The 13150-nt window shown below is 46.9% G+C and overlaps 1 protein-coding gene across 1 annotated transcript in view; it reads right to left on the bottom strand.

The window, feature by feature from the left end:
* PAPPA (pappalysin 1) overlaps positions 1–13150 on the bottom strand; it is a 183010-nt gene that overhangs the window by 86522 nt on the left and 83338 nt on the right. Inside the window, exons 8-9 of the mRNA XM_063353366.1 lie at positions 4012–4140; positions 2351–2442 (exon numbers count right to left, since the gene is read on the bottom strand). Of these exons, the coding sequence (XP_063209436.1) occupies positions 2351–2442; positions 4012–4140 (221 nt within the window). The remainder of the gene's footprint in view (positions 1–2350; positions 2443–4011; positions 4141–13150) is intronic.

Genomic DNA, 13150 nt, shown 5'->3' with positions numbered 1-13150 from the left:
TTTAATTGTTATTTATTATTTAATATGTACAGTCACTTGATTCCCCAACGTCTTTATGTTTTTGTGGGGGATTTTCATGCTTGATATGTTAAAACAGAATACAAGTTTGCATCTTTCATTTGTCTAGAAGATTAGTTTCTTTCTAGCTCTTGATGTCCTAATTCTTGGTGGTCCAGCACCCATAAAAGCCAACGGGGTATTTCACAGGTTTTACCTTCTCTGAACCTCTCCAAGGGATTTGATGAAGGCAGTGCTTGCCCTAAAACACCCTGATCCACCCTTGCAGACCCCGCGCGCACACTGAGGCCATCACCGCCACACCAGCAGCACCACCACAACTGCAAAGTCACACAACTAGACATTTTCTAAGGTCTGGGTCCATGCACCTTTCCACTGATTCAGTTAATTTGATTCACCTAAGTGAATCCCCATCTTCGGTATTTCATAAACAACTGAATTTGATTTCATTTGCTTTTGTAATCCAGGACCTGCGCAAAACCACAAACTTCCAAAGCCCATGACAAACAAACAACTTTTTACCTCTGGAATTCCCCTTTCCTTTTCAACACAAGCAAATCTCAAAAATCACTTCCTCTGTAACGGTGTAGAAAAATCCATCTGTATGTTTTAGTTGCTTCCTTTTCTAACCATATTGCTGTCAGACAGGCTTCTTCCACACTCTTAACCAGCCCGGTTGCTGACACCAGAGATGACACCAAGTATGAAGCAGGCTCCTGCACTCAGCTGGCAGGACACCGCTGCGTGGTCCAAGCCTTGGGACACCCCGCTCTTAGTCCTGTCCATGGACTTATTTGGATCATGATGCAGTTCCTGCCCAGCCCACACAGCCCGCTTTCCTTGAGAAACAGTGTAGACAGGGGAGGACCCGTGTCATCTCCTAACGTAACGCTGGGCAGTGGCCAAAGTACAGAGCTGGGCCAAGGAGCTCTGAGCTGCTGCTGAGCTGTAGCTGAGGGTGATACAGATGCAATCATACAGCTCCAACCCAAACCCTTGCTGGACCCAGCCTCCCATCACGCCTGACTTCTGGAGAACCCAAAACATTTGCATAAATGTTTATATCACTTTCAAAATATTATGACTAATATCTTTCAGTGCTTGAGGCTCCAAGGCAGCAAGTAACTCCAAACCGAAATGTAACTTCAAGACCACCAATAGTCACAATTAGCCTTGACCATAAACACCCTCAGGTTTCAATGCAGCAATTTACATATGTAAATATGTAAATAAGTACATCACCAAATCAGGCCTCAAGTCCCACAGCGTGGGATGCTGAAGTAAAAACGTAGCTATTGCGATGACACAAGCAGCCCCCAGCTTACCACCCAAGGGAAACGCGGTGCCTGTGAGGTCCTTTATATGTTGCTCCAAGCACAAGAGATAACCATCCGTTTGCCAAAAAGAGCAAATTTCAGTCTTGCCAACGTTAAATTATCTGCTTAGGACTGATGCCCTGAGATGAAGGCATGGGATCGCTAGATGGGACGGAGTATTTGCTTGGTCGGTCCAGATAAGGAATCTCATGTAATCTCTTGAGAAAAAGCCCACCCTTTATAAACATTAACTTGGGTTTCAGAAGCTCTGCGCGTTTCACCCTTCCCCAGACCTGGCTGGGCCCTGTTTGGGAAATGCAATCCCACAACGTAGGGCTACCCCACAGACGGTGCAGCGTAAATTGGTCTCCATTTCCCTCCTCTGCCCCCAGCATTCCTAGAGAGTTTAATAAATATGTAAAGCTCGCAACTGCAGCCCTGCTATCCCGGATAGCTCGAGCATCTTCCGGCCATTGTGCTTACAGGTTTTGCTAATCAGAGCAAACCAGGCTTGCAAATGAAATCTGATTAAGTAGTTTTCACCTCTGAAAAAGGGGATTAGCTAGACCTTTGATCCTCAGATATTGATTTGCAACTCAAAGGAGGTGTGACCTCAGCTGGACTTGCTTCTGGTCTCAGTCCCTTCCCCTTTCACTCCTCCTCCTGTTTACCAGAAAAAAATCAGTTCATGTCTTCTCACGTAGCCAGATCTAAAGCCTATTGAAGCCAGTGGAAAACCACCCACTGACTTCAATGGGCTTTGGATCAGTCCCACAATGGCTGACTTAGCCTTAAGTCCTAGCCTGTTTCAAAGCCAGCAGAACCAATTTCCCATCCAAATGACCAGAAGCTGGGAAGATATGTTCGCCTTTCAAACCTACAAATTCCACCTTTTTTTCTCTCTTCCATGACAACTCTTCAGCTGGAAATGCTGAAAATACTGTTGATTTTTTTCCCATACGTTCTGTGTAGAGTTGTTGCCCACCGTGAGCGGAAGGGCTCTGAGCCAGACTCACCGATGCAATTGAAGGATAACTCCTGCAGGCAGAATAGGGAGCAGCCATCACCGTTGATCTTATTCATATCATCGCATTCTTCCCCCAAGTCTCTGTAGGCAGGGCACACATACGCAAAAAAGAGTCAGATGGCAAATGGCATCATCCCAACAATTGCTGCACCCCCTCTGCAGAACCCCACAGCCCTGAAACCCAGTACAGCGGCTTTGTGTGCCGACCCTTAAAATACCTCTCCCTTTCTCCTCCAGCCCTGACTTTCATCATTCCTGGTTCACAAGCTTGCCTGGCCACTTCTCTCCTGCACATGTGGATACCACTTGCTGTTCTCTGATGAGGATATGAGCAACTTCCTTCATAGCTGGTGTGGCTGCAACTCAGCAGGTGGGGAAAAAAGAGAACAGGAATCTCTGAAACTCTTTGTGTTAAATTTGGAAGGGCCAGACTGTGACCCCAGCATGGGAATAACAAGGCATGAAGCCTGGCGCTGGGCTGTTCCAGGTGACAGCACTGGGAGGAGAGCAGTCCACAGGGAGGAGGTGGTGATGGGGACGGGGTCCTGCCTTGCGCCAGCCCGTGTGGTTGCAGCAGCATGTGGGGAGAAGAGTGTGAACCAGCTGAGAAAGGGGCTGCCACAGCTGCAAGTGGGGCCACAACCAACCGAGCTGTGACACAGCCTGGTTCCTGCTCGCTCCTGAGGCAGCTCAGCTATTGTTCGACGCTTGCTGCAAAGCCACAAGTGATGCTTGAGGAATGTGCAAACATAACAGTAGGAGAAAAGTTATGGAAAGCAAAATTAATCTGTCTTTCTCCACCTCTCTCTCCAAGACTGCCCTGGATTCATATGTCGTTTGGTTGTTCTCTTTGATTTCCCTGCCTGTTGGGCCTCATCCTGTAAATTCTTGCTGCCAGGTATATCATCTGACAGAGTTGTACTATGTGATTGCTGATCAGCATTATTTCAAGAAAATAATACTGGCTGGATTAAGCACTTGCTTGTTGTTACTGCCATTGTTTAAATAATTAAATTATCTAATGCCAGGAAGCTTGGAAGCAGGTGGCCTTAAGGGCCAACATAGTAGAAGAATAAGCCCTAACATAGTTGTGAATGATTGTTTTACATTTTCCGTGGCCTGGGGATTGGCAGCCGGAGAGAGGGAGGAGCTGATTGAGAACATGCAATTCCCAGCACTCCCCCTCAGAGGCCAAATCTATCACCTCCAAATGCATCCCAGCTCCGGTGGTCAGGCAAACGAGAGGTTGCACCAGGAACCTGGCCCACCATGTGGCAGGACAGCATCAAAGGCTGCGTGAATATTTCCAGCACTTACTTCAGCGTCATATAGGAAATGTCATATACATGTATAAAGATACAGATACGCGAACAAACAGCATAAACAGCATATAGCGTACTTTCATATCGATCCTGCTGTCTGGACTCCATTATCTGTATCTCTGTCTGTATCTACTGGTGCCAGGATAGCAGGGCCTAAGTTCCAATTAAATGTCATCATCCTGGTAATCATCGAGCACATGAGTCATTATCTACAGATGAGAGCTGGGCTAAACTAAGGAGACATCAGAGGTCATCAATTCCTTTCTAGTCTCAGCTTCTGGCTGAGGAGATGTGCTCAGATTTATCTGTTTGCTCGCTCCAGACTTACATTTGGATAATCCCATCTCCACAGTATCCACTTCCAGAGATATACACGAGCGCGGGGGAAGGCTCGCTCTCCTCCGTCCCGGAAACAATGATGACCTGGTATGTGTACGTGGTGCTATCGCTCAGTTCCCTGCAAGACAAAAGGAAATATTAAGCGACGGGTACAACAAAGGCAGTAGCAAAGGGCAGAGAAGGAGGTACTGAAATAGGGGCTGGCTGCCAAAAAAGCAAATTTTAATTCAATCGGGTCCTCAGAATACTCCTACCTTGTTTTGATGGGATTAATTTTTGGTTGGGTGTCTTTTTCTTGTGAGCACGATCAGCGCTACCTATGTCCATGCCTGATTTATGCACAGCTCTGAAATAGGTGCAACTCTTGGCCACTTGACAGCTAAACTATTTGCTGCTGAAAACCATGCGGTTTGGTGTGTTGTTGCTTACAACTCTACCCACGGGAGAGATGGCATGGCGCTGACACCAAGGGCGCCAGGGGAGGTTTAGGATGGATATCAGGGAAAAATTTTACACTGAAAGGGTTATTAAGCACTGGAACAGGCTGCCCAGGGAAGGGGTTGAGGCACCGTCCCTGGAGGTGTTTAACAGACGGGCAGACACAGAGCTCAGAGATATGGGTTAGTGACGGGTTTTGTCAGAGTTAGGTTGATGGTTGGACTCGATGATCTGAAAGGTCCCTTCCGACCTGGGCCGTTCTATGATTCCATGATTCTACTTCCTGAGCTCAATCCAACTGCAGCTGGAGCCAGTGAGAATTTGCCTATTAATTCAAGACAGAATCGGACTGGGGATGTTTCAGTGATAGATAAAGAAGTTATCCACCTTGCATATGGGTATTAAAACAGTAAGGTTAAAAAGAAGGTTTCTTCCTCTCCAGGAGAGCACAAAAAATAGGATCCACACCCCAGCACTGGATCACGGTATTAGCATTGAAATATTCACAGAGAGACTTAGCAAACTATTACATATTTATGCAAAGCCATAATTACCTAAATCCTGTGCATCGGTAAATGAGGACTAATTTTTTATATGCAATACAGAAATAATATAAGCCTAATATAAATGTTTAGCTCTTTTATAATGTCTTTTACATTATCAGAACTCAAAACGTTCCACAAAGAAACTCATTACCATTATCCTCATTGTGCCGATTTGTAAAGCCACGGAGTGGCGAAGGCAAAACGATTTGCTCAAAGTCATCAATCAGGCTAATTGCAGAGCCCATAACGCAACCCAGCTCTTTCCTAACCCACGCCAGTCCTCTACTGACTACGCTCATATTGCCCCAATTACTGACAGTAATATACAGGTCTTTTTGTCACAGGAACTTGGTCAAAAAGCATGTGCTAATGAAGTGTGTACTACGAAGAGATCTACTACCCAGAGCAACAAAGCCATTGAAGCAGAGATCAATGGACTGTAGTTACTGAAATCTTCAACTTCGTGAAATAAGTATCTCCTTACAACATTCATTAAATTAACAAGCATGACTTAAACTCCAATATCACACATTATATTTTACAACAAAGCTGTTTCTCATGGATACCGTGCCTGCAAAATAACTGTCATTGGAAGAACTGCACGCGAACAGCACTGGGATTTCATTCTTTGTTACCACCCCCGAGGTGGGGAGTGAAACTCAGTGGGGTGAAAACCCAACACCACCGGCTTTCTCATTGCTCCTCACCTGACTCCTGCCGGCAGCACTCTGTAGCTCCCGTTAGCTACGTTCGAGAGTTCACCCAGCACAAACAGTATCTTAATTCACTTACAGACTGGGGAGACATCTACCCAGGTATTGGTAAGAGTGTTTATTCAATCAAAGTGAAAAATTGCAAACTCCTGCCCTTGGGACCTATTTAAAACAACTGCTTTGAAAAAAAAAAAAAACAAAACAAAAAAACCTTCTAGGAAGTAACTTAAGTGGCCAAACACCCACTGATGGTTTCCTCTAGATTTCACTCCCGGATAAATCCACTTATTAAGACAGGAAGTTTCTGATATATACTGATGAAATCAAAGCAGAAGCAAGCCTTGGTTATTAAAGAGCAGTTATTTCTCAAGTTCTTTCTCAAAACCATTCGTAAAATATTTAAGATTAACAAGTATACTTGCAGAAATGTGGATTTTGTCACCGGGGATCTGCTAACCACAAAAAAGGTTCAATTCTTAGAAAAGACTGTTAACAAATGAACAGTTCGGGCAGCTATAACAGCTACAGAAGAAATAAATCCACGCTGCTTTTCGATGCGCTGAGATCACAAGCGCGAGTGCAAAATAGTAGTTTGCAGATTCTGATTTTTTTTCTGCGATTTCCACCAATACCCACAGGTGATGGGCAGGGATGGGGCGAACAGCAGAAAGTGTGCCTCTGCGAGCGTGTTTCAGGGTGTGGGAGTGTTTGTGTTTGCTTGTGTGTACATGTAAGCAAAGGGAAAACAGGGAAAGTTCACGTTTGTTTATGTACTGGGCGGGAAGCTGGCAGAACATAGTGGAAGAAGACACAGTACTAAATTAAGCACAGCGAGAGAATATGGTGTTTATAAATTATTAGGTGACTGGAGATGAATGTGTATGTGGGTGAATAAGACAGAAAACTGGAAATGAAAGTTATTAGGTGGGGAGAGCTCTGGTGTATTTAGCTGCACGGACTGTGAACGCAAAGCTGCGTATGGGGAGAGACCCTGCGGATGTCGGAGGGAAGACGGAGACTGCTGGTGGGGAGAGATGTCGGAGGAGAGTGACGGTGGCTTTGGGGCACCGGGCTTTGGTCTAATCCTGTCACCTGCTACCCGCTGGCGAGGGGAGGCTGCCAACTGCTCAAAAATGGAAAGCTCTTGGAGAAGTGGTATGTCCTAACAGGCGCATGATCCTCATAGTTTAGTGACGGGGGAAAAAAAAAAAAGGTCATTTCTTCTCTAAAATAGAAGGTGAGCAAAATACCTGACTTCTTACACACCCATTTAGGTATTTGCACAGCCTGGCATCCCTTACTTCTACACTGCTTGGGTACGAAATAGCTATGAAGTTATTTATGCTCACAATACCCCATGAGCTATGAACGTAGTATCTTTGTCTTAGGATAAAATACAGAGGAAAGGGAAGACAAATGCCTAGAGACATATGGTCCCTGCAAAGCAATGGCGGGACCAGAGGCCAGCTTTCCAGTCCCACACTGCAGCCGCGGGGCCAATCCTTCCCCCGTCCTCATCCCAGTCTCCTTTCAGACAGCCCAGTCGAGAGCAACCTGGAGCCTCACAACCTTCCCCGTGCCGGGGACAGCAGAGAAGCCCCCAGTTGTCAGCCCCAGGGCAGCACCAACAAACCAGCCATGCCCAGAGGAGACCAGAACGGGGAGCCCGTGTGCTCCAGAGGTGCCCTCCAGCATCACGCAATCAGAGCTGGAGATGTGCAGCGGCTGGAGCACCACAAAGCCACCTTAGAAACTCAAAACTCATGCCATCGCACTTTCAGCTCACCCTGGCCTGATCAAACTAGGGGCAAAACCCTGATTGCAGCTGATTGCCTGGATGTGGCGCTTCACAAGTTTCAACGACTGGAACTTGAGATACTTCTGTCCTCCTGAACTGTTAAAAATATTGTATCGGCAGCAACTGAGAGCTTTAGCGTTCCTTCACAGTACCCACATTTCGGAAAAATATAGTGCTAATGGGATGACATGTGCAATACTTTGGGCAGTAATCCAGTACCATAGTGAGGGAGGGAGGAAGGAACACAAGAACCAAGGGGGGAAAAAAAAACCCAAACAAAAAAAGAATTTATTCTCTCTCATACAGTTATGGGGCACCAAGGTCGGTATTACAGATTGTATCTGGAGATGTCAGCAAGAGAAGCTCTGCTACAAGTGGTGATAAAAGTGAGATTTTTGACCATTTATTTTCTCTCCTGCCTTCCCTCGGAGCTGGTGGCACACTAACAGCAATAATGTGCTCTTTCACTCTGCTGTCAGGCAGGTCGGACGCACGCTGGCTTCGTACGATGCTACTTAAGGAAGTGAGACAGAAGAACATCTTTAACATTAAGGATGTGAACAAACACTCCTTTAAATTTATATCTATGGTCTTTTAATGACCTTTTCGAGAACTGAGTAAGCCGCATTGATCGCTGCAGCTTCCGCCCGTGGGGAGGCAGTCTTATTAAAAAGCAATGACTCAAGCCCTCTGCTTAGAGGGGGAATTAGGACGTGCCGTGTGAAATACCACGAGGGCAACTTTCCTGTCTGCTGTGGCGAGTGACAGAGCCAGGGTCAGGAATATAAAACCCTCTAACTCTTTTCCTGTTTTTACTGGGGAGGCTGGGCAGTTGAGTTAATCTTGCTGTGTCCCCCGGGCAAGGGACCTCTGCTTTCAGTTTGGGTGTTCCTGGTAAAACTTACGGGAAAAATTATACCTCTGGGAAGTTGTTTTCTACTCTGACCAAGGTGGGTTTAAAGGATCATTGAATTTACAGAAGCAAGGTGCGTGCCCTTGAGCGCCAGCAGACCTGCGAGGGCTGAGACTGCCCCAACCCCTTCTGCTCTGTGCTCACGGTAGGGCTTCAGCAGCCGAGGACACGGCACGCGCTCGAGATGCAGGGAAAACACCGAGGGAAAGCAAACATCTCTCCCTACTACAAGGGCATATATGTTTTTCCTACTACAAATAACAGCAGGGAGGGTTTTTGTACAGCAAAGACTTGTTTCCAACACAATTGAAAATATCCTTAAGGCTGATCCCAGCTTCTGCCCTATGAAAACACAAATGGCCAGAGAGCAATGAAAGCAGACAGCGTTCCTGTTATTTAAGGACAAGATGACGGGGTCTTAGGCATCCCCAATTAAATTATGGCTGTCACAGGCAGTGTCACGGGAAACAGGCATATTCCACACCTCAAGCGTCCCCATGAAGGACTCATCTTTCTTTGACCTTAAATAGCCACCAAACTCTTGAGGCAAAAGAGAACATTTCCCAGTCAGCTCTCCACAGCCCAGAACGAGCCCTGGTCTGCCAGCAATGTCCCTGCTTCCCTCTAACACTGTCACCGTTCCCTGGCAAGGAAGCCTTGCCGAACAAAACAGGAAATCTGCTGGCAGTGACCCCACATATACACTTGTTGCAACGCTTTGCATCAGCTGCTCAAGGTGGACTCAATACAACCATACGTGGAAGGGCTGAAGGTCTACACCATCTCCTGTCCCCTCCTCTGCAGCCTGGAGCTGTCCCGTCCGTCCCCACAGGCTGCTCACCACCACCGAAACACCCAATGGCATTTACAGAGGTCCTGAAACACCCCAAATATCCACTAACTCAGTGAAGCAGCACTGCATCGCTCAGACATGTTTAGAGCCTCCCGGTCCTGGCCACTGAACTGGGGCTCAATGTTTACAGATTGGAGGAGCGAGCGCTGCTCTCTTCGTCGCTCCTCAGAGAGGAGGTCGTTCAACTGCGCTCAGTTTCACCTCTCGGTAACGCCACCGTGGTGTCTCCAGGCTCCCCCATCCTCAGGTGCTCCAAAAGCAATTGATAAAGGGTAACCCAGGGGATGAGGTCACTTTAGGACAACCCGAATAGACCTGCTCCCCAACTCCCATCCTTTTTCCTGTGTTGCCATTGACTGTACAAATATGACCATTTTCTTCTTTTATCTCCTCTCTCGCACACGCTCCCCCTTGCCTTGCCTTTCCTTCTTTTAATAAAAATGGCATGAGAAGCACGGCAGAAGATAATGAAGAGAATTCCTGCCTGGCTCTGGAGTCGGCAGAGAGGAGGGGTGGGATGCTGTAAACAAAAGAAGGACGTCAAAAATCCCGAGCTCTTGCGACGGGCTGTTTTTTCAGCTGCGGTCGGGCCAATCTCTCGCTGTTTGGATAAGCCCAACGACATGGCAGGTGCAAAGGCCTCAAAACAAGTCTCCTGACTCGCTCCCAGACACCGAGCTGACTCAGAAAACATAAATGCTGAGGAAGCTGCCTTGGAGAGGCTTTTCTCCCCATCCATGACGAGATAGGTCCCAACAGAGGTGGTGGGTTTGCTCCATGCCCTCCGGCTTTTTTATGATTTATTTGTTTACAAGCGAATCAAAACAGGGTAGTTGAAGGACTGAATGAACGCTCATGGGTTGGATGGGAGAGTGGGGACTCTACGGTGGACTTCTGCTCCCAAATCCAGTTTAAACCTGAACTGGGTATTTCCAAAGCAGATTGACAGAGCAGCCAATGACCTAAACAGACCATCTCAGCTAGATACTTGGTGGGGAGCTGTTTGTACCATGAGGTGGCTCTGCTCTCTGAAGCCCTGAGTGTCACCATTCAAAGCAGTGGCACCAAGACAAAGCCCACACTCAACTTTTGGTTGTGACTGCATCAGGAAGGCATTTCTTCCAACATCTAAACCAACAACCTTACTCCCTCATGCAATACCATGGAGGTCCCATGCATTTGAGACCGCAGTCAAAGGTTGAGAGATCCAACCTATTAGGAAAAGGGGAATATCCTTTGCTCCATTAAATACTTCTATGAACGAAAGTCACCACCAACTCTCATAATCACCACAAAATCAAAACAGTCCATTAGTCTACAGCTCTGCGCTTGCTTATGCTGGTGTAAATCTCATGTAACTTTAGAAGCTTCAGCAAAACACTCCAGGTTTAAACCACTGCAACTCAGCTGCTTGTGTGCTCCCCTGAGTTGCAAACACGTGCCTTTGCTGCTCCGACCAGCTCCCTGCCCACACGAGATGTCCTGGCGCAGGACGACACGCCTGGCTGTAGCACCTCAGCTCTGAAACCCAGCGCCTGTTTAGGACCTTAAACACATTTGGTTTTGAACATTTGTTTTTTTCACAGACCGCTTTCTTCTGTCCTTTGTGCAAGAACTCTAAGTTTTTTAAGTGGCAAACATATAGATATACATGCAACTGATTAACTCCAGCAGACTTTGATATAATCGTCCAAGTATTTGCCCTGGTACCAATTTAAAACACAGTAGCACGTTTGATAAAAAACAAAGTTTGCAGCCAAGGCCTTAAAGATATTTCTTGGTTTTTCTCAAAAGAAAAAAAAAATGTCAAGAGACAATTTTCTACTTTCATGTTTAAACAACAACAACCAAAAAAAAAAAAAAAAGAATTTTTAAGGTGGATGATATAAATGGAGGATCTAAATGCGGCTGGGTTACAAATCCTGTGATAACGTAAACCCTAGAGGCCCAGGGCCCCACATGGGTGTTTGTACTAGACAGGCAATTTCACGGCAGCGCACGGGTTAAGTGTCAGAGCACCTGGTTGCTATTAGAAGCGGGGAAGGAGGGGGAAATCTGTTGTGTTTGCTTCTCCAGCGCTGCCATCAGACCCGAAGCTGAGATGGGAGTGCTCCTCAACATGAAGCTCAGACGTAGCCACCTACTCCCGACCGGTGGAAGCCAGCACTTTTCTCTATCGGTTTCAAGGGAACGGTGCCAGCATCCACCCCCTGAGGACAGTGCCCCCGTGTACTGGCGCGGCAGACAGAAAATAGTAACATGATCAGCAGGCAGGTTAAGACAGGTTAATTGCTTTAAAGGACATCATCGTCATTGGCGAACCTTTGCCTGTTGCATCGTGCCTCTGGATAAGGATTGTCTGATTACTCACACCATTAACGACATCCCGGTTGTGCCGTGGCTTCTCCATGCAGGACCACTGGCGGCAGCATCCGCACGGACTCCAGCACTGGTTCGTACCCTGCACAGGGTCTGGGACCCCAGCAACCATCCCTCATCTTTCGCATGGCGATTATTCATCACTGGGGCTGGGAACGTTTCGGCTGCTACCCTCTTTGCCAGGCTCGCTGTCGCCGTGAGCAGAAGGCTCTTCCCAATTTAGGGTCACCAACTTGGCAGAATAGCGTTGTTGAGCTTCTCTGAATCCAGAGCTGACCTCTAGGATTTCCTTTCGACAGGCCTGAGCCAGAACTCCATTTTCAGAACTTAATACCCTCCCGTTTCCATGTAATCCCACCAAAATGGTAAACAGAGCCATAGGAGCAGCCGCTCGCAGTGCCTGATCCAAAGGCTCCTGAAGCCAGTGGAAGTTATTATGTTCATTTTCAGTAGGGCTTAGATTGGGCCCCAAGCGAACACAGATGTTTGCCATTTTCTCTGGTTTCACCTCTACCATCTCTCCTCACCAAAACTCCGCTTTGGAGGGCAAGGGCACGGGGGCTGTGGCACGGGAGGAGGGAGGGAGCCTATATGTACACATCGCGTACGTGGCAGAGAGACGTATGTGCTCTCCCGCACGCCGCACAGCAGAGCACAGCGAGATGGGTGAGGAGATGAGGTGACTATTCCAAAGGAACATTTTGTCATTTCCCTCCTTAGGGGCTCTGTGTTTTGCCTTAAGCCACTTCAGATTATGAGAAATCCTACTAGCTGGTCTCTAGTGGGATCTTTAATGGTTTAATAACTGAACATTACTGAACATATTTCCACTAGCCTCTTTCTAAAATCCCATCATGAGCTAATTTCCTCTATTGTCATTACATCTGCAACTGGTCTTACATTTTAAAAAAAAATCTGTACCACTGTGAATAAATGATCTGGTTTACTGCACTCAGGGCCAGTATTTTCAGTAGCGGCTGATAATTTGGGGTGTCCAATTCCAGGCACCCTCTCTGGGGCACAATTTGCAGAGAAGAATGAGCTTTATTTCCACCTTCCCCCTCCTATCACAAAAAGCTCCAGGAAAATGCTGGAATTGGGGCATCAGCACAGAGATGCCCCATGTCACTGTACATTCAAGAAGATCCTGTCCAGAAAGACTAAGATCAAGACTGGATGAAGCAATCCCGTGACGGGTGCCGTGCAATGCCACACCTAAAAAGCTTCCGTCTTGTCTGTTGCTGTATCCTACTAGGTCCTAAGGACAGCACAGGAATTTTAGTGTTACTGCGGCGTTATTTTCAAAGACTTGCCTGTTTGAGTGTAGCTCCAAATTTAACAGAGGCTTGGAATTTATTTCCGAGGAAAGTATATTAAAATAAAATGCCCAGGAAATGATCAGGCCAAGAGTTCAGTAAAAGTAGCTGAAAAAAGCTGTACTGGCTGACGCTGCCGATAAAAAGGTAGGTAACACATTTCTGCTTCTTCT

The sequence above is a fragment of the Chroicocephalus ridibundus genome, chromosome 15, assembly GCF_963924245.1.
Source record: "Chroicocephalus ridibundus chromosome 15, bChrRid1.1, whole genome shotgun sequence".
NCBI lineage: Eukaryota > Metazoa > Chordata > Aves > Charadriiformes > Laridae > Chroicocephalus > Chroicocephalus ridibundus.
This window is presented reverse-complemented; position numbering and strand designations above follow the sequence as displayed.